The sequence below is a fragment of the Anolis sagrei genome, chromosome 6 (genome assembly GCF_037176765.1).
Source record: "Anolis sagrei isolate rAnoSag1 chromosome 6, rAnoSag1.mat, whole genome shotgun sequence".
In the NCBI taxonomy this organism is placed as follows: domain Eukaryota; kingdom Metazoa; phylum Chordata; class Lepidosauria; order Squamata; family Dactyloidae; genus Anolis; species Anolis sagrei.
This window is the reverse complement of record NC_090026.1, coordinates 234,308-259,254: the sequence shown is the minus strand read 5'-3', so window position 1 is coordinate 259,254 and position 24,947 is coordinate 234,308. Positions and strand designations below refer to the sequence as shown.

Below are 24,947 nucleotides of genomic sequence, written 5' to 3'. Positions count from 1 at the left end.
TGGAGCGCTGCTGTTTGTGCCAGGGAAGCACGAGATGCAACTCCCTTGGTATTGATGCAAGCGCAGGTGTCCCCAGGTGCGCCTTCCCGGGAGCCAGGAGAGCCCTTGTTGACTCTCACCCACTCCGGAGTCTCCCTGGTGACGCCCCCTCCCTCAACCCCTCCCTCCTCAGCATCAGCTGGTGTTATTTCCTACTAAACACCATTGTGTGGGTCAGGGCAGAGGATGTGAGGCACCCCTCCCCCAATTGAAGATATTTGGGCCGGGAAAAGGGTTGGGGTCCTATGGAAAAGGGGCAGGATGAGAGGTTTCTTGAGTTTGGGGAAGGGGTTCCCTGTCCACGTTCTCACCTGCTGCCTCTCTCTCCCTTCTCCCCCATTACAGCTCACAGTCTACCTGGGCAAACGGGACTTTGTGGATCACCTGGACCGAGTGGACCCTGTGGGTGAGTTGTGTGCATATATATATGTGTGTGTGTGTGTGTCCATCCGGCCTGGGCCAACTTTGGCCCTCCTCCAGGTGTTTTGGACTTCAACTCCCACAATTCCTAACAGCCTATTGATCTAATCACATTTGCATGTTTTTGAACTGCTAAGTTGGCACAAGCTGGGGCTAACAGCAGGAGCTCACCCTGCTCCCTGGATTCGTACCACCAACCTTTCAGTCGGGAAGTTCAGCAGCTCAAGTGGTTTAACCCACCGGGGGCTCCCCATAAACATAATAATAATAATAATAATAATAATAATAATAATAAGTGACATTTAGAGGAGCATATCAGTTTGTGCAAAGAGGACTCCCCTTCCCATAAACATAAGCATAACAACAACAATAATATCTGACACTTGGGGGAGTATGTTGGTTTGTGCAAAGAGGACTCCCCTTCCCTTAAACATAAGCATAACAACAACAACAGCAACAATATCTGACACTTGGGGGAGTGTGTCGGTTTGTGCAAAGAGGACTCCCCTTCCCATAAACATAAGCATAACAACAACAACAATATCTGACACTTGGGGGAGTGTGTCGGTTTGTGCAAAGAGGACTCCCCTTCCCATAAACATAAGCATAACAACAACAACAATATCTGACACTTGGGGGAGTGTGTCGGTTTGTGCAAAGAGGACTCCCCTTCCCATAAACATAAGCATATCAACAACAACAACAATATCTGACACTTGGGGGAGTGTGTCGGTTTGTGCAAAGACGATTCCCCTTCCCATAAACATAAGCATAACAACAACAACAATATCTGACACTTGGGGGAGTATGTCGGTTTGTGCAAAGAGGACTCCCCTTCCCATAAACATAAGCATATCAACAACAACAACAATATCTGACACTTGGGGGAGTGTGTCGGTTTGTGCAAAGACGATTCCCCTTCCCATAAACATAAGCATAACAACAACAACAATATCTGACACTTGGGGGAGTGTGTCGGTTTGTGCAAAGAGGACTCCCCTTCCCATAAACATAAGCATATCAACAACAACAACAATATCTGACACTTGGGGGAGTGTGTCGGTTTGTGCAAAGAGGACTCTCCTTCCCTTAAACATAAATAATAATAGCGTGTGACATTTAGAGGAGAGTGCCATTTTCCCTGTATAAGGACAAGGGAGAGAGGGTCCTATGGCTCTGCCTATAGCTTGGGGGGTGCGGGGGTGGGGGGTCCTTGCTTCCTCCCTCCCTAGCACCTATTTGGCAGAAAAAATGAAATGCAAAGATACAGAATGGGGGACAATGCCTGGCTCGAGAGCAGTACGTGTGAAAAAGATCTTGGAGTCCTCGTGGACAACAAGTTAAACATGAGCCAGGAATGTGATGCGGCGGCAAAAAAAGCCAATGGGATTTTGGCCTGCATCAATAGGAGCATAGTGTCTAGATCTAGGGAAGTCCTGCTCCCCATGCTCTATTCTGCTTTGGTTAGACCACATCTGGAATATTGTGTCCAATTCTGGGCACCACAATTCAAGAGAGAGATTGAAAAGCTGGAATGTGTCCAGAGGAGGGCGACTCAAAGGATCAAGGGTCTGGAGAACAAGCCCTATGAGGAGCGGCTTAGGGAACTGGGCATGTTTAGCCTGAAGAAGAGAAGGCTGAGAGGAGATATGATAGCCATGTATAAATATGTGAGAGGAAGCCACAGGGAGGAGGAGGAGGGAGCAAGCTTCCTTTCTGCTTCCCTGGAGACTAGGACGCAAGGGAACAATGGCTTCAAACTAGAAGAGAGGAGATTCCATCTGAACATTAGGAAGAACTTCCTGACTGTGAGAGCCGTTCAGCAGTGGAACTCTCTGCCCCGGAGTGTGGTGGAGGCTCCTTCTTTGGAAGCTTTTAAGCAGAGACTGGATGGCCATTTGTCAGGGGTGATTTGAATGCAATATTCCTGCTTCTTGGCAGAATGGGGTTGGACTGGATGGCCCTTGAGGTCTCTTCCAACTCTTTGATTCTATGATTCATGTAATAATAGAAGTTGGCCTCATTTCCCTATTTCTTTCCCCGTTAGATGGCGTTGTCCTTGTGGATCCGGAGTACCTTAAGGACCGGAAGGGTAAGTCAAGGCAGTGAGTGTGGGGGCCCCTTTCCTGTAGACCCCCCAGCCCCCCTCATTTCTGCCCAGCAGGAGGAAGGCCCTTTCAGCCCCTTCCTCTCCCTTCAGGCCTCTGCCATTCAGATGGCGCTCTCTTTGAGTTTGCAAATGGATGAGGGGAGAGCCCCCCCCCCCGCCTCCCTCCCTCTTCCCTCGCAAGTTCCTTGAAATGTGGGGCAGGCAGGGAGCGCTTCAAAGGAGACAAAGAGCGGGAGCATGAAATGCGCAGCAGCAGCAGCAGGGAAAAGAAGGAGGAGAAGAAGAAGAAAGCCGGCGCATTGTTTGTTGTTGTTGTTGCTTCAGAGAGAGCGGAGGGGTGAGTCGCCCCTGGAAGCAGAGCGTGGCTAATTGGGGAAGAGAGAGAGAGAAAGGGAGAGAGAGGAGGAGGAGGAGGAGGAGGAGGAGGGAAGAGGCAGGCCGGGGACTTGGGTGGACGAGGAACCCCGGAGCCTCAATGAGGAAGTCCGGACAGGACACTGCGCTCTGCTTAAATGGGCTTCCTTTGGAGTAAAGCCCCTCAGGGTCAAAGGGGGGGGGTTGCTTCAGTGCAGTTCAGGGTCTCAGGTGACCTCTGAACTGCCTTTCAAAGAGAGAGAGAGGGTGGAAAACACTGGCCTCTCCCTGGCTTGACCCTCTTCCTTCAGCCCTCAGGCAAGCTCTTTTGTACAGACACCCCTGAAAGGGACGCGTGTCTTTGAATCAGTGCATATAGATTGCATTGTATTTCCATACCATACCCCATATGCATATATACATACATACATACATACATACATACATACATATATATATGGTTTTGTTTTCCTTTTGGTGGTATTGAAGCCAGTGGGCAGATTACAGTCGTGGGTGCCTTAGAAACAAAGAAATACAGTAAAGGCTAGTTATGAACAAGAGAGGTTCTGTAGGTTTGTTCTTAAGTTGAATTTGTATGTAAGTCTGAACAGGGACGTTTCTGAGGTGTACGCATATTGGTGCCGTGTTTGTTTTGCTCTCTTGCTCGGAGTGTGGGGCAAGCTCCTTCTTTGGAGGCTTCTAAACAGAGGCTGGAGTGCTTGGATGGTGGTTTTCCTTCCTGAAGGCAGAAGGGGGTGGACTAGATGGCCTTTGGGGATCCCTCCCAACTCCAACTGCCTTAGCCTCACCAGGTCCAAGGCTAAGGCAGCCATTCTGTCAGTCCCCCCCCCCCCTCTCATTCTGCTTTGGCCAAAAGAAAACCAGAAGTTGATGCGAGTTAATTTTTTACTCTTTTCAAGCATCCAATTAATGCAATTTCTGGGCAGAAGTTGGCAGAGAATGCAGGAAGTGGGTTGACAAGGACCCGCCTCCCGGCCAATCAGAGAGCGAGAAGGGGGGCTCCCCTGTTGAGGAGGAGGAGGAGGAAGGCTTCCCTGCCGTGCTCTTTGCATATTTAAAATTGTACGCTGATGCATTTATGTCAACGCGCTTTGAGTCTCCTTCGGGAGAGAGAAAGCGGGGTGTAAACAAATGTGATAATGAGAATAGTGCACTTTTCATATTTGAAATAAGTACTTACTTGAGCCCTTCCAGTTACGTTGATCTTGCAGAATCATAGAAGAGTTCGTCATAAACTACATGGAGGATGTGAGTATTTTGTGCTGTCTGGCCATGTTCCAGCAGCATTCTCTCCTGATGTTCCCCCTGCATCTGTGGCTAATGGCGTCTTCAGAGGTGGTGTTGGCAGTGAGGCAAGTGGAGTGTGTTTAGACCTGAGGAACGCGGTCCAGGGTGGGAGGAAGGACTCTCGCCTGTGCGAAGCAAGGGTCAGTGTTGCCGTTAGCAGGCTGGAGGAGCTGAGAGGAGCCTTGCGGTTGCAAAGAGGGATCCCCGCCTCCTCTGCAGGAGTCTCTTGCATCTCATCCTGCAGCTGTGGACACGAAGTCTCCGGGGGGGGGGGGGGGGGGGCTCCACGCAGCAGCATTGCCAGGCACGCATCAAAGAGCACGAGAAGAAGCCCTGCAGGATGATCCAGCCCAAGAAGCCAGCCATCGCAGAGCCCCCGAGGAACCCGCCTGGGCGCAGCATATTATTATTATTGCTGGGGAACACAGAAGTGCCGGACTGCTTGGACGACCACCAAGCCAGGCGGCACCAGTGGTTCCCAGCCTTTGGGCCTCCGGGTGTTTTGGGCTTCGGCTCCCACAAGCTGGATGGAATTTCTGGGAGTTGAAGCCCAAAAGTCCTGGAGGCCCAAAGGGTGGGAACCCCTGGATGACACAGAGAAGCCACTGAAATCCACAAGGAGCACGTGGATCATTTCAGCAGGAAGGAGGAAGCCATGAAAACGAACCCCACTTGGCTGCCACCTCTGTTTGCAACACCAGAGTCAAGGCTGCAATAGGGAACTTCCCTCAGGAACAGGAGAGCTCCAGGCAGCAAGCGGTCAAGGGCTGGTGGACGCCTCCCAAACAGGACACCGCCTCTAGGCAAACAACAGCCAGGCTTTGCAGCTGCAAGGCTACTCCATGCCGTTCAAGCTTGCCAATTGCAACATTTATTTATTTTATTTTATTTACAGTATTTATATCCCGCCTTTCTCACCCCTGGGGGGACTCAAATTGGTTTACACATAAACAATGGCAAAATTCAATGCCTTACGTTGGGCACTGATACGATGCCAATACAAACAATGACAACAGTAAAACCAAATTAAACAAATCGTAATTAAAGCAATACATCAACAAGGATTAAAACAAGCCTCGTCAGTCGAATCACCATTCCAGCCAGTGTCCCTCTGAAATGCTGCATACCTCTACAATGTGATGTGGCGGCAAAAAAAGCCAATGGGATTTCGTCCTGCATCAATAGGAGCCTAGTGTCTAAGGAAGTAATGCTCCCCATGCTCTATTCTGCTTTGGTTAGATCACGTTACCTGGAATATTGTGTCCAATTCTGGGCATCACAATTCAAGAGAGATATTGACTCTAAGCTGGAATGTGTCCAGAGGAGGGCGACTAAAATGATCAAGGGTCTGGAGAACAAGCCCTATGAGGAGCGGCTTAAGGAGCTGGGCATGTTTAGCCTGAAGAAGAGAAGGCTGAGAGGGGATATGATAGCCATGTATAAATATGTGAGAGGAAGTCACAGGGAGGAGGAGTGAGCAAGCTTCCTTTCTGCTTCCTTGGAGACTAGGACGCAATGGAGCCATGGCTTCAAACTACAAGAGAGGACATTCCGCCTGAACATGAGGAAGAACTTCCTGACTGTGAGAGCCGTTCAGCAGTGGAACTCTCTGCCCCGGAGGGAGTGTGGTGGAGGCTCCTTCTTTGGAAGCTTTTAAGCAGAGGCTGGATGGCCATCTGTCAGGGGCGATTTGAATGCAATATTCCTGCTTCTTGGCAGAATGGGGTTGGACTGGATGATGGCCCAGGAGGTCTCTTCCAACTCTTTGATTCTAGGATTCTATGTCCGAAGGCCTGGTCCCAGAACCATGATTTAAATATTTTTCTAAAAGCCAGGAGGGAGGGGGCGGATCTTACCTCATTTGGGAGTGTGTTCCATAGGCGGGGGGTCACAGCCAAGAAGGCCCTGTCTCTTCTCCCTGCCAGACGCATCTTTGCTGTTGACAGGAACGAGAGCGGGGCCTCCCTGGGTGATCCTAGATTACAAGGTGGGACATTCGGACAAGTCAGCTGGGCCAGAACCCTTGCTTTGAACTGACAAGCGTTCTTTCACTCACCCTGGACATTATTCCGCAGATAGGTTTGCGCTCCACTTGCCTCATTTCCATCAGGCACCTGAAGAAGCCTCTGAGGAAGCCATTAGTCATGGATGCAGGCGACACATCAGGAGAAGGTGCTGCTGGAGCCCTTGGCCAGGCAGCCCCCCCCCCCCTTGTGCCGGCCTGGCTTCTGACGGGGGGCCCTGCCTTTGCTCTCCCCACAGTGTTTGTGACGCTGACGTGCGCCTTCCGGTACGGGCGCGAGGACCTGGACGTGCTGGGCCTGTCCTTCCGGAAGGACCTCTTCCTGGCGTCCTGGCAGGCCTTCCCTCCGGCCCAGGAGACCCCCAAGGAGCCCCTCTCCCGCCTCCAGGAGAGGCTCCTCCGCAAGCTCGGCTCCAACGCACACCCCTTCGGATTCATCGTGAGCACAAAACCACTACGCTGGCTCTTGTTGTTGTCGTTGTTGTCGTTGTGGTTTTATGCCCCTCTTTTTTCTCTGATCAAGGGGGGGGGGGGGCTTAGGCATTGTGTAGGAGGGAAATGTCGCAATGGATGGCCATCTGTTGGAAGGGATTGGATCGTGTTCTTCTTGCCCAGCCGGAAGGGGTTGGACTGGATCACCTTTGGGGGCCCCTTCCACCTCTAAGCTTCAGTGAGAGATGCTTGGGAAATTTCCGTATCGCCTTCCTCCAACAGAATCAAGGCGGTCCAATCCGCAAGAGCACCAGGACACACCACAGAGCGCAGGCTATTGAAATTAACCCCAAATGGTTCCTAATCTCCCTTGAGGGGCATTCAAGTGACCATAAGAGGAGCCAAGGCATCCTCAACCTTCCGCCAGAAGGCAAAATGGAAGGAGAGGGCTCCCTGTTGCAGCTAGGGTGTCTATGACTGGATGGCCCTCTGTGGGGAGGGATTCGAGGGTGCCGCCTCCCCATGGTGCTCCTCCTCCTCCTCCCCCCACAGATCCCGCAGAACCTGCCGTGTTCGGTGACGCTGCAGCCGGGCCCGGAAGACACCGGAAAGGCCTGCGGGGTCGATTTTGAGATCCGGGCGTTTTGTGCCAAAAACCTCGATGAGAAGATTCATAAAAGGTAAAGTGTCCGGCAGAGCCCCCTCTGCCCCCTCCCTCCTCTTGGGATGGACATCTGCCGGGAGGGATCAGGCAGTGCCTTCCTGTCTGCAGGAAGGAGGGGGTTGGACTGGATGGCCTTTGGGGGCCCTTCCCTCTCTAAGAATCTCTCTACAGTTTCTGTCTATCTACTCCCCTGGGGGGGGGGGCTCATTAAATAGAGGCTGGATGGCCATCTGTTGGGAAGGTTTTGATGGTGTCTCCCTTTATAGCAGAAGGGGGTTAGGCTGGGTGGCCTTTGGGAGCCCCTTCCAACTCTGTTAGTCTATGATTGTGAAGCTGGATGTCCATCTCTTGGGAGGGTTTTGATGGTGTCTCCCTTTATGGCAGAAGGGGGTTGGGCTGGGTGGCCTTTGGAAGTCTATCTGCTCTATCTATTCTTCCCTGGAGGCCATTAGAGAGAGGATGGATGTCCATTTGTTGGGAGGGATCACATGGTGCCTGTCTTCCTGGCAGAAAGGGGCTGGACTAGATGACCTCCAGGGGCCCCCTTAAGACTGGAGGAATATGGGTTGCCTGAGAGCCCAGTGAAGTCCCCTTTCTTTTTGGGAGGTTTCTAAGCAAAGACTGCATGGCCATCAGTCGGGAGAGATTGAATGGTGTGCCTCCCTTGATGGCAGAAGGGGGTGGACTGGATGGCCTTTGGGAGTCCCTCCCAACCCTGTTAGTCTATGATTGTGAAGCTGGATGCCCATCTCTTGGGAGGGTTTTGATGGTGCCTCCCTTTGTGGCCGAAGGGGGTGGACCGGATGACCTTTGGAGTCTCTGGTGCTCGGATTCTACGATTAAGAGGCTGGATGGCCATCTGTCAGGAGGGAGGGAGGGGTGCTGGTGCTGCCTGGCTCCTGGCACCATCTCTCTCTCTCTCTCTCTCTCTCTCTCTCTCTCTCTCTCTCTGGCGCATCATCCGTTAACGTTTAACCAAGATCAACATTAACGAGATTGCCATGATCAGTGTTTACCCTCCCAGCAAAGAAGCTGAGTGCATCTACACTGGGGAATTAACCCAGTTTGAGACCACTTCCGCTGCCCACGGCTCCATGCAATGGAATCCTGGGAGTTGGGGCTTTGGTGGGGGGGGGGTGTTCGTTGCCTCCTCAAACTCCAACTCCCAGGATCCCGTAGTGCGGAGCTGTGGGCAGCGGAAGTGGTTTCAAGCAGCGCTAACTCTGCTGTGTGGACGCGCACCCAGTTTGCCTCCTCCTCTCTTTCCTCATTTCTCCTCTTTGCACTCTGTTCATGCTCAGGAACTCCGTCCGCCTGGTCATCCGGAAGGTCCAGTACGCCCCGGAGAAGCCCGGCCCGCAGCCCATGGCCGAGACCACGCGCCACTTCCTGATGTCCGACCGGTCACTTCACCTGGAGGCCTCCCTCGACAAGGAGGTGCCTGCCGACGAGGGGGGTCCCTCAGTGGGGGTGGGGGGAGTGTCCCTTTCCTGCAAGACCCCTGACCTCTCCTCTCTCTCTGGCCCCCCTTTGCAGCTCTATTACCACGGAGAGCCGGTCAGCGTCAATGTCCACGTCACCAACAATTCCAGCAAAAGTGTCAAAAAGGTCAAAGTGTCAGGTAGGCGGGGGGGGGGGTGGGGTTGTGAGTTTATTACGATTAATGCATTCTTATTGGTACGATTGTTTTGTGGTCAATCCCAAGTGTTCTTTGGCCGGTGTTTGTGTTTGGGGAGGGGCCCGGGGGGGGGGTCTCCTTCTGCGGCCACTGACCTCTCCCTCGTTTCCTTCTCTTCCGACCCTGCAGTGCGGCAATACGCGGACATCTGCCTCTTCAGCACCGCGCAGTACATGTGCCCCGTGGCCCAGATCGAGCAGGAGTGAGTGGGCTTTGCGTGCTTGACCATGTCGGTCGTGGTGGGAGGGGGCCCCCAGAGGCCAGCCAAACCCCCTCTGCCTTCATGCAGGGAAAAGCACAATCTGACCCCTCCCAACAGGTGGCCATCCAGCCCCATAGGCATTAGCAGGTTCATGGAGGAGAAGTAGCGCATGGAATGGTAGGCTGACCACTAGAGTTGGAAGGGGCCTCTGAAGGCCATCCAGTCCAGCCCCCTTCTTCCGGGTAGGAAAATCACAATCCAATCCCTCCTGAAAGATGGCCATCTGGCCTCATTGGCATTGGCAGGTTCATGGAGAAGTAGCGCATGGAATCTTAGGCTGACCACTAGAGTTGGAAGGGGCCTCTGAAGGCCATCCAGCGCAGCCCCCTTCTTCCGGGCAGGAAGACCACAATCTGAGCCATCCCGACAGGTGGCCATCCGGCCTCATTGGCATTGGCAGGTTCATGGAGAAGTAGCGCATGGAATGGTAGGCTGACCGCTAGAGTTGGAAGGGACCTCTGAAGGCCATCCAGCCCAGCCCCCTTCTTCCGGGTAGGAAGAGCACAATCCGATCCCTCCTGAAAGATGGCCATCCAGCCTCTCCTTCATAATAATAGATATAGCATCCTATTGTTGTTATTATGAGTTGTATTGTATTTGTTTACACTCTTGTTTGTCCCTTCGGGGGGGACTTGAAGCAGCTTGACATAAAAGCACCAGCCTACAGTTGTTGTTATATTAAATATTTATAATAAAATAACAACAATAATACAATGGAAAGTGATAGAGGCGTAGAGCAGGAGGGGCTCTCCAAGGGGCATCCATAATAATAATAATAATAATAATAGTAACACTTTATTTATATTCCGCCCTTCCAACCCCGAAGGGAACCCGAAGGGGCAGATCACACATACACAGCCAACATTCAGTCCCACTTTGTATAGACAAGGCACAGACAGAACAGAATCTGGGTTGTGGTACGTCAGTGGTTCTCATCCTGTGGGTCCCCAGGTGTTTTGGCCTTCAACTCCCAGAAATCCTAACAGCTGGTAAACTAGCTGGGAATTCTGGGAGTTGTAGGCCAAAACACCTGGGGAGGGACCCACAGGATGAGAACCACTGTTGTAGGTTTTTCTGGACTATATGGCCATGTTCTAGAGGCGTTTTCTCCTGACGTTTCGCCTGCATCTATGGCAAGCATCCTCAGAGGTTGGGAGGTCACATGGCCATATAGCCCGGAAAAACCTACAACAACCCAGTGATTCCAGCCATGAAAGTCTTTAACAATACAATAAATAAATAGTTGTGACCTCACAATCTCTGAGGAGGCTTGCCATAAATGCAGACGAAATGTCAGGAGAAAATGCCTCTAGAACATGGCCATATAGCCCGGAAAAACCTACAACAACCCAGTGATTCTGGCCATGAAAGCCTTCGAGAAGACATAGAACAGAATTTAGTCCCACATTGGGAACCAGAACGGGCGTGCCCCTTCCCATCAGCCCCCTCCTCATGTAGGGAGGATATTTGGGGTCTCTAGCAGAGCTGAGCGCAACATGGCTTGTGGGAGGGAACGGGGAGGAATCCTGCAGGCGAGGCTGTGGCAAGGCTTGGAGAAAGGTGAGCCTGGATTGCTGCAGGGAGGGCGCCTGCCTCTGCCTTGGGGAGTCCAGGTGGGGGCCCCTCCCTCCCCCCCTCCCTCCCTGCTCACCCACCCCATTCTCCTCCCTCCTCAGCGACCAAGTGGCGGCCAGTTCCACCTTCTGCAAGGTCTACACGCTGACGCCGCTCCTGAGCAACAACCGGGAGAAGCGCGGCCTGGCCCTGGACGGGAAGCTCAAGCACGAGGACACCAACCTGGCCTCCTCCACCATGTGAGCCCCCCCCCCCCCCCCGGGCACAGTTGGGAGGGGGCCCCAGGGGCCATCTAGACCGGCCCCCTCTGGGGCCAAGGCTTTCCCCCGGCCCGGCTGCTTAGACCCCTCAGAGCAGTGGAAGTGCCTTCAGAGGGGGGAGGGGGATCCAAAGGCCAAGCAGACCCCCCCCCACCCCCCCCTCCGGGGCAAACACGCCCTTGCTTCACATCCTGCCGGTCATTGGAGCGCTTTGTGAACTGACCACACGGGGCTTTTAAGGGGGGAAAGAGGGAGGGAGGGGGACACAGAAAGGGGGGTGCATTCAAAGGGTGGGGGATCCCCCCCGAAGAGACCCCTCCTGACCCCTCCCTCCTCCTCCTCCTCCTTGTTTTGCAGCGTGAAGGAAGGCGCCAGCAAGGAGGTCCTGGGCATCCTGGTCTCGTACCGGGTCAAAGTGAAGCTGGTGGTCTCCCTTGGAGGGTGCGTATCCCCCAGCATTGGGGACGTGGGGGGGTTACACTATACTCGCCTCTTCTGAAGGTCAACAGCTGGGTCAGTTCAAGTGTTGTCAATGCCAACTCCCTGTTCCAGTGATTAAGCACAAGGATGAGGAGACCCTGAAGTTAGGGTTGCGTCACGTCTCTCAGGGAACTCCGGTCTTTGTTTCGTGTCAGAAGCGTGGCACCCATAAATGGGTCTAATACAGTGAAGGGAGCACAAGCAGCAGCGTCATTTTAGACCAATTTTAGTAGTGACCGCCTTGTCTGCAGCTTGAAGCCGTTCTTCCTCCGTGCGTGAGGCAGGGCGTGGCGGGCAAGCGCACAGGTGTGCAGTTGTGTGTTCTGCTCCACAGTCGCAACAGGTGGAGGGTTCTTCCTCTTCTCGGTTGTGGCCTTTGGCCAGGTTGCCTCTTGGTCTGCCCACTCCACTTCTGTTCAGGGACTTCCACGTTGCCTGTTCCTGGTTTGCCTGGAGGAAGACCCTCCCTCGTGGGTGGGTGGGGATCCAATTGGGATGGCCTGGTTTGCTGCCCAGAGGGAGGGGTCTTGCTGTTGCTGGAGGAACATGGGGGGGGGGGGGCGGGGGAGTGGTGGTTCTCCTGAAGCTTTCCCTTGATTTGAGCCCACTGGGAGGGGCTGGTAGGCATGCAGTGGGGGCTCTCACGGGGTTCAGCCTTAGTTCTCTGGCAATGGGAGCAACTTCCGCTCGCACATCAGGGCGGGGGGAATGTCGGCTGGCTTGTAGAGCCCACCCACAGGTGTGGGTTTGAAGCATCGTGTGGTTCTTCTGCATGTCTGTGTTCACCTGCTCCGTGTGGGCAGGCTTGGGCCAAACAGGGCGGGCACGCTGGGCGGTTGAGTCAGGCGAGGTCAGGGATGATGGTCTTACTCATTCCGGGTCTGCCCCCCTTGCACGGCCAGTCAGGGACTGATGGGGAGCCAGCATGGTTTGGCTGCGAAAACACTTTCCTTTTGTTCTTGTGGGTTTTTTCGGGCTATATGGCCATGTTCTAGAGGCATTTCTCCTGACGTTTCGCCTGCATCTATGGCAAGCTTCCTCAGAGGTAGTGAGGTTACCTCTTTTGTGACGGCGCGTGTGGCGCCACCTGAATGTAGGACTGTTTGTTGCAGGATTTAAACTGTCATATTACGCCTGTCTACCTTGTATATGTAGAGTTAAACTTCATTGGTTATTATAGCTGTCAATTTATTGTGGTTGTGCACCAATTGGCTTGTTTCCCCAGTTCATTTGTGTAGGCTCCGCCCCTTCCAAGGGAGAAAAAGACAGGTATCTCTCTCTCACCTGTTTGACCTCACAAAAGAGGCTCATGAGATGGACGTGCGCAAAGCTTGGCCCAAAGCCCCTGCTCAAGGCATTTCTTACCACCAGTTCTTAGGCTTTTCCCCCCTGAGACTTATGCTTTATGTTCATTGGCGCCTTCACGGCATTTCCTTTGGCACCGGAGGAAGGCCTTGTGCTTCGAATATAGGCCGTTGGGATTTGGGACTGTGAGTGTTTTGGCCTCACAGCCATTGAGAGAGAGGCAACAGGGAAAGCTTCTCAGCTAGTAACTCCCAGGACCCTGGACTTTAGGGTTTGTAAAGCATTTTTCCCTGTGGAAACATCAAGTTTGTGCCTAAGAAAGAGAACTCATTGTCAACAGTAAACACCATTTCAAGTTACCTGTTGTGTTCTGGTCCTTGGGAGGTCCAGATTCCCTAAAGGAGGGCAAGAAGCAATTATTATTATTATTATTATTATTATTATTATTATTATACTTTATTTGTACCCCGCTAGCATCTCCCGAAGGACTCGATGCGGCTTACAAAGGCCAAGGCCTCAATACACAACATAACAATACAACACCTAAAGCAAATTAAGAAGCAATCCCCTGGGGAAAGGCCTCACGTCCACGGCTCTTTCTCTCAGAGCTGTAGCCCCAGGCGCAACGGCACACCTCTCATTTTCCACTTTTGGAGCAACACCAGCAAGAGATTTGCCACAGAAGACACCTTCCAACATTCCAAAATTGTGGCGGACTGGAGCAGTCTTGCCATGTCCTGCCCCCCATGGGAAGAGAGAGAGAGAGAGAGAGAGAGAGATGGCGTGTCTGCAGCGTGCACTGAAAGCAGCAGTCTGGTCATTTGCCGCCGTCTCAGGTTGGAAGGGAAGGAGTGTGTTGTGGGAAAGTATTGTGTGTGTTGGCAAAGTGTTGGGAAAGTGTTGGATGTGCAGGGAAGCATCCTGGCCTGAGCACAGGTGTCCTTCTCCGGGATTCGGCAGCAGAAAGGTGATGCCTGTGTGCAATGGATGAATATGCATACGAGTCGTGTGGGTGCTGCATAGATGTGGGGTCCCTTTGTTCGGTGTAATCCAATGTGGTTAGAATGTGCCTCATGCTGTTCTTTGTGCAAAAGTTGCTCCTCGGGCACAGAAACTGTCGCAAAAAGAACCTTTGTCCCGAGACCCCCCCCCCATTCTCTCTCTCTCTCTCCGTTCACCCGCGGCCCTTTCTTTCCCCGAACAGTGACGTCTCGGTGGAGCTGCCCTTCGTCCTCATGCACCCCAAGCCCCCCGACCAGGCCTCCCTCCCGCAGCCACAGAGCAGTAAGTGGGGGGCCTTTCAACCATTGCTTTGGGGGGGGGGAGGGAAGGAAGGAGGGAAAGGCCGAGAAGCCCAAGCCCCCCTTCCCCATTTCACTCTTGGGAGGGGTATAATGGGGGGGGGGAGAGGTAGGTACTGACCACGCCCCCCACCCACCTCTCTCTCTCTCTCTCGGTCATCCTTCTCCAGCCGCCCCAGAGACGGACGCAGACGCACCGGTGGACGCCAACCTCATTGAGTTCGAAACCAAGTAATTATTATTATTATTTTATTGACATGTACATAACAACACAGCACACGTGCACATTGGGCCCAAGTGTCTGGGATTATTCTTACTGTTATGCCCTGCATATTTGGGGGGGGGGGGGGGGCACTTGGGAGGTTGCAGACACGCGTGTTCACATTGGGAGTTTGCACCCTGGAGGCAGACCATAATACAACCCTCTGTTAGACCACGATTGCTGTTCCTGGGTTATCAATGCCATTATTTCCGAAGTGGTTCTATCCTCAAGACATTGGGGGGGGGGGGGCACTGTCAGCCTGCACAAACTGAGGCAGGACCCCCTGCAGCGAGCACGGTTTGCGGTAGTTTTGCAATGAATCTGTGACCGAGTCTCTGCCCTTCCAACCTGCCGTATTGACTCAAATCTAGTGCTCACCTTGTTCTGCTGAACGGCCTCACCAAAATCAGGGTGTGCGTGAGATTTGCGTAATACGGTCACGTTCGTGCCGAGCCAAAGCGGAAGCGACTTCCAAAGCTTCTCTCTGAGGGACATCCTCTCCCATTCAGTTCCCATGAACCAATGCAATGCAGTGCTGGGATTTGCAGTCCGGGGAAGCACCAGCGTTCCTTTGGTAGGGAGGGCTCACCCCTTGCAGAACCACAGCCCTCGTGACTCCATCGCATTGAATCACGGCATGGCGCATCAGAGCAGGCAGGGGCCAACTTGGGCCCTCCCTCCAGGCGTTTCGGACTGCAACTCCCACAATTCCTAACAGCTGGTAGGCTATTGGGAATTGTGGGAGTTGTAGCCCAAGTCTCCTGGAGAGAGGGCCCAAGTTGGTCCATACCTGCACTAGAGTCAAATAAATACCAGAAAAGCAATGTTTCTAGAGCGGAACAACGACTTCCAAAGGAAGGGCCGCACAATTAAACAGGAAACAACCCTTTCGGACCAGGAACAGGACATTTGCCAAATTGTGTTACATGGCGTAACGCAGTGGTTCTCACCCTGTGTGGCTACCCAGGTGTTTTGGCCTACAACTCACAGGAATCCCAGCCAGTTCACCAGCTGTTAGGATTTCTGGAGTTGAAGGCCAAAGACATCTGGGGAGAGAGCCACACAGGTTGGGAACCCCTGGCATGACGGAACAGCTTGAATAGCTTCTCCTTGGAGGGAGAACGGCCCAAGAAAGGGACCATCATGACACCGCAAAGGCAGGCCCATGAATACAAATAACCCCAAAAGTAACCAGTCCATTGGTCAAATGGTCCCCGTTGGGAAAGGCACGGGCCCTTCGAAGGGATGGCTTTCCTCGGGGATTCCAGACAGCAAAGAGTCAGGGGCCAGCACACACCTCCCAAACCAAGGGTGCTCCCAGGCAACAACAGCCAGGCTGCCTCTTGTGCAGAGACCCTCTCTGACTGACTTCATGGTTACTGCATGCTAACCCAAGCTGGCTCGTGGCAACATCCACACTTGCTTCCAACAGACAAGGGGTCTTTCTCCCGCCCTGGACATCATTACACGCACACACACACACCACTTGCGTCACTGCCAACAGACCTCAGAACGAACCTCAGAGGATGCTCCCAGGCAACTACGGCCAGGCGACCTCTATGCCGAGACCCTTCCTGATTGACATTGCCGCTGCAAGGTGACTCCATGCTATTCAAGCTGGTTAATTGCAGCATTCACACGTTTCAAACAGACACATTATTCCACAGGTATGAGTATACACATACACTCCACTTGCCTCACTTCCAACAGAACCTCTGAGGATGTTTGCCACAGATGCAGGTGAAACACGAGGAGAGAATGCTACGGAAACATGGCCATAACCACCCAGAAAACTCCCAGCGCCCCATAACTCTATTTGTCATGTTGGCCCCATTGGAAATGCCCAGAGCCCCTTCCATAGGGATGTGGGGGGGGGTCTGCCTGGGCCTCCCCTGTGTGGCCCCTCTCTGTGCGCGCGCCACGCCAACGCCTCTTCTCTTTTCCCCTCCAAACCACGCGCAGCTACGGCCAGGACGACGACATTGTCTTCGAGGACTTTGCGCGCCTGCGGCTGAAGGGCCTGAAGGACGACAAGGAGGACGACGACCACTTCTGCTAGGACGGCCGCAAGGAACCCCCCCCCCCGAAAAGGAACCACGGAAAAGGGGGGAGGGGGCATTGAGGACCAGCCAAAAGAGGGGAGGGGGAGGCCAGGGAGAGGGAGACCCCCCTCCTCCTCCTCGGTCAGTCGGAGAATGTCTTGCCGGAGACCCTCCCCCCTCCCCAGGCCCCTCCCCATTCCCAGCTTCCTGTGTCTTTGAGGGGGGCGTGACCCCTTCAGGGGGCTTTTAATGTGACTAAAGTGGGGAGGGGGCTTCCTTCCTTCCCGCGCTCCCTCTTCCGCCTGCTGCCTCCCCTTTGCTGCCGCCGCCGCCGTCACCCCCGCTGTGTATTTTCCCAGATGAACTTTAACCTTTCACTGCGCCCCCCCCCACTTTTGTGTCTCCTCGTCGTCGCCCCCTCCCCAGTTTCCCCTCCCCGAGTCTGACGCACTGGATCCCTCCATTGGTTGGGCATTACGTGTCTTCTTTTAACTTCACCGCCGTCTCGGGTTTGTAAACGCCTCCTCGTTTTAAGGAACGCTGTTTTAACGGGTTTGTGTCGGGAATGAAGCCCCCTCCCCACTGTCAAGGGGGGGGGGGCAAAGAAGCCTCCGGTTGCCTTAGAAGCCATTTTGCAGGGGGGGGGGGCGTTCTGTCCATGGGGCACCCCCCCCCCCCCATTTTAGCCCTTTTGGTCCCTCCCTCCCCTCCCTTCCTTCCTGCCGTCCAGCCGGGGTCAAGGGTCAAGGCCTGTAAACAAATAAGGAGGGGGGAGGGGGGCATCCTGTGCCAATCAGGACCTTTTTTATCCTGGAGACCCCCCACCCCTTTTCCCCCAAGACGTCAGCCCCTCCCTGGCCAAAAAAGGAAGGAGGAAGAAGGAAGGAAGGAAGAAGATGGGGAAGGGGAGGGAAGACCAAGAGAGGGAAACGGAATCAAACACATGGAATAAAACGGTTCCAGCCACATGATGCGCTGATGCTCGGCCTGGTTTGCTTTAATGGGCGCTTCTCTGGGGGGAGGGGGGCGGGAGAGGAGAGGAGGGGGGCGCCCCGCGAGCACAGCCGGGACCCCTTCAGCCAATGAATGGAGCTCTGGGGTCAGTCTGGCCAGCGCTGACCTCCCTGACCTATTTCTGGTCAGACGGCACTGCCCTTTTGGCCCGGCTGCAAGGAGAAGTGACCGCCTACCCTGAAGCCCAAGGCAACATGTGACCCCCCCTTCTCTCCCTGATCCATGGGGTCAGAGGTCAACTTGGCCCTCCCGTGGTCAGTGTCCAGCTCCTTCTTGAGGTGGGCTGCCAGTCCATTCTCCAGATCTCAGTCAGGATCTCTCTGCAGAAAAGAGAACTGGGTCAGACCCCTGGAAGTGGGCCCCAAAGCCCATCCAGCACGGCCCCCTCCCCCTATTCCACCGGGCAGGAAGGCAACAGCCGAACCCTCCTGACAGAGGGCCACCCATCCTCTGATGAAAGCCTCTAGACAAGGAGACTCAAGGAGTCCCTATTACATGAATGTTGGACAGGACCCCCAAAGACCATGCAGTCCAACCCCTCCCCATGTAAGCCCTCCCAACAGATGGCCATACAAACCCTACTTTACTTGATAAGTCTCCCTTATCTTAGAATCCTAGAGTGAGGAGGGAGCCCTCAAGGCCATCCAGTCTGGCCCCTTTCTTTCATTCCGCCAGGCACCGTCCAAACCCTCCTGACAGATGGCCACCTAGCCTCGGATGATAAACCCCCAGAGAGGGAGGCTCCACCAGGCTCCCTATTCCACTAATGTTGGGGGGGGGCTCCCAAAGGCCATCTAGTCTGCCCCTTTCTTTCTGCCCCCTCCCCTCTTTGGCGGTAGCCCCTCACCTGCCTCTGCGCCTGCCGGGAGGGGGAGGGGGCTGGGGGGCCTCCCTTCTGCTTGACCGCCGCCGCACCCTCCTCCGGTGTCCTAATAGAGAGAGGAAGAAAGGAAAGGTGGGAGCGGGGCCCCGGGTGGCAAGGACTTCTCCGCCCCCCTTCTTCCCCCCCCCTTCAGGGCTCTGTGGGGCCAGGCACCCCCCTGCCCCCCTCCAGCCCCCATGAAGACTGACCGCCCCCCAGCGCTTCCAGCCTACCATTTCTGCTTCTTCGCTGGACGAGCTCAAGCTGCTTCCCTTTGCAGGCGCCCCTTCCTCCGTCCCGTCAGCGCTGCGGGAAGGAAAGCCAGAGCGGGGTCATCGGGGTGCAAGCCCACCATCTTTGGGGGGGGGAGGGGGAGGAGCCCCCCCCACCCCCAGGACCCATGAGGGATGTTCCAGCTGCCTCCCATTGCTGGAGGGGCCGGGGTCAGGAGGCCAATTGGGGTCTGCGCCCCCCCCCGGCCAGGAAGACCCCCCTCCCCCCCAAGACGGGGCTCACTCTCCGGTGGCGGCAGCAGCGGCCTCCCTCATCCGCTCCAACGTCTCCTGGAGGAGGGTCACCTTTCGCTGGTACCTGAGGAGGAAGGGGACGGGGAGCCGGTGAGGGTTAATAATAATAATAATAGTAATAATAATAATAAAACTTCCTTTCTATACGGCTCCATCTCCCCGAGGGGACGCAGAGCGGTTCCCAGGTAACATCACAAAACATACAAGGTAAAAAAAACCCATAAGATTGCATTGTCGAAGGCTTTTTTGGAGTCACTAGGTTCTTGTGGGTTTTTCCGGGTTATATGGCCATGTTCTAGAGGCATTTCTCCTGACGTTTCGCCTGCATCTATGGCAAGCATCCTCAGAGGTAGCGAGGTCTGTTGGAACTAGGACAAAGGGTTTATATATCTGTGGAATGGCTGGGGTGGGGCAAAGAGCTTTTCTCTGCTGGAGCTGGGTGTGAATGTTTCAACTGACCACCTTCATTAGCATTTGAAGGAAAGAAGAGACCATGAAAATGAACAAAATCTGGCTACCAGTATTAAAAAACTCTAAAATTACAACAGCAAAACAGCAGAGAGGAAACAACCAGGCACATCTTAACACCTCTCAACAAAAGATTCCCCCAGGCTCAGCCAGGCCTTCAAATGCTAATGAAGGTGGTCAGTTGAAACATTCACACCTTGACAGATTAGAGAGATGGGCCAAAACTAACAAAATGAAGTTCAACAGTGACAAATGTAAGATACTCCACTTTGGCAGAAAAAATGAAATGCAAAGATACAGAATGGGGGACGATGATACCTGGCTCGAGAGCAGTACGTGTGAAAAAGATCTTGGAGTCCTCGTGGACAACAAGTTAAACATGAGCCAGGAATGTGATGTGGCAGCAAAAAAAGCCAATGGGATTTTGGCCTGCATCAAGAGGAGCCTAGTGTCTAGATCTAAGGAAGTCATGCTCCCCATGCTCTATTCCGCTTTGGTCAGACCACACCTGGAATATTGTGTCCAATTCTGGGCACCACAATTCAAGAGAGAGATTGACAAGCTGGAATGTGTCCAGAGGAGGGCGACTCAAAGGATCAAGGGTCTGGAGAACAAGCCCTATGAGGAGCGGCTTAAGGAGCTGGGCATGTTTAGCCTGAAGAAGAGAAGGCTGAGAGGAGACATGATGAGGGCCATGTACAAATATGTGAGAGGAAGCCACAGGGAGGAGGAGGAGGGAGCTAGCTTGTTTTCTGCTTCCTTGGAGACTAGGACGCGGAACAATGGCTTCAAACTACAAGAGAGGAGATTCTACCTGAACATGAGGAAGAACTTCCTGACTGTGAGAGCCGTTCAGCAGTGGAACTCTCTGCCCCGGAGGGAGTGTGGTGGAGGCTCCTTCTTTGGAAGCTTTTAAGCAGAGGCTGGATGGCCATCTGTCGGGGGTGCTTTGAATGCAACATTCCTGCTTCTTGGCAGAATGGGGTTGGACTGGATGATGGCCCAGAGGTCTCTCCCAACTCTTTGATTCTAGGATTCTATGATTCTATGAAACATGCCAATCTGAGCAGATCAATAGGTTCCGCTTTGGCAGGAAGGTAAACTGTGCTCCATGCAGTCCTGCCGGTGGCCACATGACCCAGGAGGTGCCTACGGACAACGCCGGCTCTTTGGCTTAGAAACGGCGACGAGCCCCGGAGTCTGTCACGACTAGACTTGATGTCAAGGGGAAACGGTGGCTGAATATACATGGGCTCCCTTCTGCGAGTGCGCACACGCGGGGGCCGGGAAGTGTGGGTCGCTGCCTGCGGGAGGGTCTGTTGGCTCAGGGGTCTCGGCCCACGGCCAGTTCTAAGGGGTCGAATATCTGGGTCTGCGAAAACCCTTCTGGTTTTGGCCCCCCACTTTGACAGGACAGGCCTTGGCGCCCACGGTCTCCTCAGTGCTTAGATCTCCGATATGGGAGGAATGAAGGGAAGGGGGTGCGCATCTCCCTCGGATCGTGAGCAGGAACCGGCTTCCTGGGGTTTTGAGGGCCACCGAGGGTCCCCGCCTCCCTCTCTTCCGTTTGGACTCTTGTGTGTCTGGTTGGAGAATCTCCTTGGAGGGCTGTGCTCCCAGTGCCTCCTCTTTGCAACTGCGTGGAAACTTCGTGGCCAGTGGTGGGGGGGAGCCTCTGCGGCATCGGGTTGCTGTCAAGTGTAAGCCGCCCTGAGTCCCCCTTCGGGGAGTGGGATAAGGGATTGGACCGGGCAGAAATACAGGAAATCATAAATAAATAAACCTTTGGCCTTCTGAAGTCCTGACCGGGGCTGCCTCACCTCTCACCCCCCCCTGCCCCCCCAGAACCCCTCCCCTCCTTGAGCCCAGGCCAGCCTCGCCTTTCCCTCCCCAGGGCAGACGTGGTGGTGGTGAGGGTGGGGTGGGGGGGCTTTGCAGCAAGGGGCAGGGGAGCAAGCAGCGGGTCCAATGTGCCGTTCAAAGTCTCTATAGGTCTGAAAATTAGCCCGAGAGTTTGGCCCACCTGGCCCGGCTTAAATAATAACACAACCTGTCAATCAAGTTACATCTCACATCCAAACATGAAACATAAATGTAAAAGAATTCACAATTACATTCATCGAAAACAACAACCTGCACCCCACGGCCTGTCATCTTCCTTCCCAAAACCTCACAGCCCACTGAAGCAACCTGAAGGCCCTCGATGGTCTCACGCGACCATTGGCTACTCCATTCTGTTTTGCTTCTTTGATCCATTTCCAAACACCTGATCTTGTTCCTGACCTATTAGCCCCACTGGAGGCAGATCTGCCCCACCCCCCTCCCTCCCTCGCAGGTGTGCTGTACCTGCCTTGACCTGGCCTTGCGGGCCCCGCTCTCCCCCCCACTCAGGGTGCCCCCCCACCCGACTCACTTCTCCTGGCGGCGGTTGGCCCCGTTGAGGCGCTGTGCCTCGAGGGCCTTCTCCTGCACCCATCGGGCCTCCAGCTCCATGCGCTCCCTCTGGGCCTCTCGCAGCAGCGCCCGCGCCCCACTCAGCTCCGCGCGCAGCCCCTCCGCCTCTCGGCGCAGCGACCACGCCTTGCACTGCGCCTCCTCGAACTCGCGCCCCAAGGACGACGCCTCCTGCGCCAGGCGCCCCATCCTGCACAACACAACAACAATGGTCGTTATCCGTCATTACGACTAGTAGTATATTCCTGCAGGTGGGAGGGACCCCAACACAAAGCAAGATATCAATAATAATAATGCACATTAGGTCCAAGTGCCTGGGATTCGTCTCTGAATATCAGACTCTTCCTAAGGGTCTGGGATATTAGGGTATTATTAGATTAGAAAAGACTATTATATGTTATTATTATTATTGTTATATTGCATGTGCATAACATCACACAGCACACGTGCACATGAGGTCCAAGTGCCTGGGCTTCATCTCTGCCTATTGGGCTCTCCCCAAGGCCCTGGGAGACTAGAAGCATCAGCAGATTATTATTATTATTATTATTATTATTATTATTATTATTATATTTACTAACATTATTATATTGTATATGATTATCCATTCCAACCCCTTCTGCTATTGCATTATTATCCTTTATTATTAATACGATTAATTTTAACATTAGACTCATCCTGTTGGAAGGGACCCCTCGAGGCCACCCAGTCCACCCCCTGATTAGGATCCTTCTGACTACGATGATGTCTGCGCGAGGGTACCTGGCCCGCTGCTCCTGGTTCTCGGCCTCGGCCTCCCTCAGGGCTTCTGCCAGGAAGGCAACCTGTTGGCGCAGCTGGAGAAGGGGGAGGAAAACACACAGTTTAGGGGTGCTGGGGGGGAATGGGGGGGTGTGCAGGGAGTCTGCTTTGAGCCAGTTGCATTACTACCCGCCCAGTCCCTTGATCACCTCTTCCCTTTCCTGCCGGAGCTGGGCCACGTCCATCTGCAGCTGGAGGTGGAGAGCGGCCAGGTCCAAGGTGCCGGGGGCCCTGCAAAGAGACGCTCAGGCTGACTCAACACGCCTTCCACATTTCCTCACTCCGCCCCATTCCGTGGTCTTTCCGGCGCCTTCTGCTGGACCCCTAGGCTTCTGTCACCATTAATTAAAATGTATTCCCCAAAGTTATTCTCCTCAAGGCCAAGGGGGGGGGTGCGTGGGGGGGGCTGTTCTGATTGCACCTGGCAGAGTGTTCCAGCGCTTTGGGGCCACTCCTGAGAAGGTGTCGTCTCCAGGCAGTTTTAAGACTGGCGCTGAACTGGGTGGGGAGGAAGGAGCGTTTCGCTGCTCGGCCTGAGAAGTCTGTCCAGCTTGTATGGAAGGACGTAATGCCTCAAGTCTCCTGGATCCGGAAGGTGATGGGGGGCCGCCAGTGGGGCGCCTCGGAGGGGGAAGGAAGGGGTGCGCTCCCTCCCGGGCATCGGCTCCAGAAAGCGGCCTGGCTGCCCTGCACTGAACCAACTGCAGTCTCGGGACGCTTTTCAAGGGCGGTCCCACACAGAGCGCGTTGCAGTAGTCCAACTGGGATGCCACCAGTGCGTGCACCAGTGTGGCCCAGTCAGATTTCTCCAGGAACGGTGCAGCTGGCGCACGAGTGTTAGTGGTGCAAAGGCAGGCCTGCTCACCTGGGCTCCCACCTCTAAGGCGGAGTCTGGGACCACCCCTGCCCCCCCCCCAGAGTGCAGACCCGAGATTCCCCCCCCCCTTTCCAGCTCATGTTGTGACCCTGCCCTCTGGACTGATCTTGCGCGAGACCTGCTGTGTGTCCGCCCGTCTTGTCTGGACGGAGGTCCAGTTTCCCTTCCCAACCCAGGAGGTGTCCATTCCGGCCTTCAGGTGATGGGGAGGTCCAGGTGTGGAGTGGCTTCCTTGGCATCCTCCTGGCTGCCAATTTGCTACCGAGCACAATTCAAAGTGCTGGCGTTAGCCTTTAAAGCCCTAAACGGTTCTGGCCCGACCTGCCTGTCCGAACGCGTCTCCTCCTCTGAACCAGTTCGGACGTTAAGATCATCTGGGGAGGCCCTGCTCTCGGTCTGCTGGCTTCACAAGCACGCCTGGCGGGGACGAGAGACGGGGCCTTCTCAGTGGTGGCCCCTCGGCTCTGGAGCGCCCTTCCCGCAGACATTAGATCAGCCCCCTCCTCTCTGGCATTCCGGAAGAGAGTGAAGACCTGGCTCTTTGATCAGGCTTTCAACTAAGCAGTGCAATTGATTGATTATTGGAATATGGATTGATGGGCAACGAGATCGCTCTGAGTCGCCTGAGGGCTGAGAAGAGCGGCAGACAAGGGAAGTCAACCAATCCATAATGAATCCTCCGGTGGTGGGGAGAGCCGTGGGGAGGGAGGGAGGGAGGGAGGGAGGGAGGGGCTCCCCTGCGCACCTGTGTCCCCCGCACTCCAGCACCACCCCGGGCGGCCTCTCCCTGTGCTTTCGGGGGGATGCTGGAGACCACCAGGCGGGAGAGGGCGATGGGCCTTCCTCGGGACCCCAAAGTGGGGGGCTCATGGGGCCAGGCAGCACCCCCCCCCCCCAGATCTCCTACCTAGGCCCAGGGGGGTCTCCCTCCTGAGGATGCGGAGAGGGGCGCCTGCCTCCCTACCTCCCTACCTGCGGGGCCCGCCTCCTTCTTCTCCTCCTCGTTCTCCTGCGCGGAGCAGCCCCTCTGCCAGCTGCGCCTGCTGGGCCTCCAGCCTCTCCTCCAGCCGCTCATCTGCAACAACAAGAAGGAGAAGGGGCTTGGGGGCGGGGCCTGGGCCGAGGGGCGGGGCCAGAGACCCGAGTGGGCGGGGCCTTGTCCCGGAAGCGAGGCTCCATTCTCCCCTCCCTTCCTCCCCTCCCCCCGCACTCTGCACATGCTCGTGCGCGCTCACGTCGCTGCAGCGCCGCCCTCCACCCGGCCGCGCGCCCCTCCCGCCTCCGCAGCTCCGCCCGCACGTGCTGCCGCCACGCTCCGCTCGGATTCATCCTCCTCCTCCTCTTAAGGGGCGGGCCCTTTAAGAGCGCCGGCGCATGCGCAGAGGGAGGGAGGGCAGGCGAGGGGAAGGGCTCTCTTCTGCGCATGCGC

The 24,947-nt window shown here is 54.9% G+C and overlaps 2 protein-coding genes across 2 annotated transcripts in view; one reads left to right on the top strand and one right to left on the bottom strand.

Moving 5' to 3' along the window:
* Window positions 1-17,486, top strand: part of ARRB2 (arrestin beta 2) — a 20,790-nt gene extending 3,304 nt beyond the window's left edge. Inside the window, exons 3-14 of the mRNA XM_067469612.1 lie at window positions 385-445; window positions 2,507-2,551; window positions 6,494-6,693; window positions 7,239-7,366; window positions 8,652-8,787; window positions 8,887-8,971; window positions 9,158-9,230; window positions 10,967-11,104; window positions 11,483-11,566; window positions 14,115-14,194; window positions 14,382-14,442; window positions 16,436-17,486. Coding sequence (XP_067325713.1) covers window positions 385-445; window positions 2,507-2,551; window positions 6,494-6,693; window positions 7,239-7,366; window positions 8,652-8,787; window positions 8,887-8,971; window positions 9,158-9,230; window positions 10,967-11,104; window positions 11,483-11,566; window positions 14,115-14,194; window positions 14,382-14,442; window positions 16,436-16,532 — 1,188 coding nt within the window. The 3' untranslated portion in view covers window positions 16,533-17,486. The remainder of the gene's footprint in view (window positions 1-384; window positions 446-2,506; window positions 2,552-6,493; window positions 6,694-7,238; window positions 7,367-8,651; window positions 8,788-8,886; window positions 8,972-9,157; window positions 9,231-10,966; window positions 11,105-11,482; window positions 11,567-14,114; window positions 14,195-14,381; window positions 14,443-16,435) is intronic.
* Window positions 17,487-24,947, bottom strand: LOC132777454 (autophagy-related protein 16-like). The gene is made up of 9 exons (XM_060779763.2): window positions 24,754-24,947; window positions 24,491-24,593; window positions 22,791-22,872; window positions 22,603-22,676; window positions 21,800-22,030; window positions 18,908-18,982; window positions 18,625-18,697; window positions 18,377-18,458; window positions 17,487-17,849 (listed from the first exon to the last, which is right to left on the bottom strand). Exons 1-9 carry the CDS (start codon window positions 24,941-24,943, stop codon window positions 17,839-17,841), a joined length of 921 nt encoding a protein of 306 aa, XP_060635746.2. The 5' UTR covers window positions 24,944-24,947; the 3' UTR covers window positions 17,487-17,838.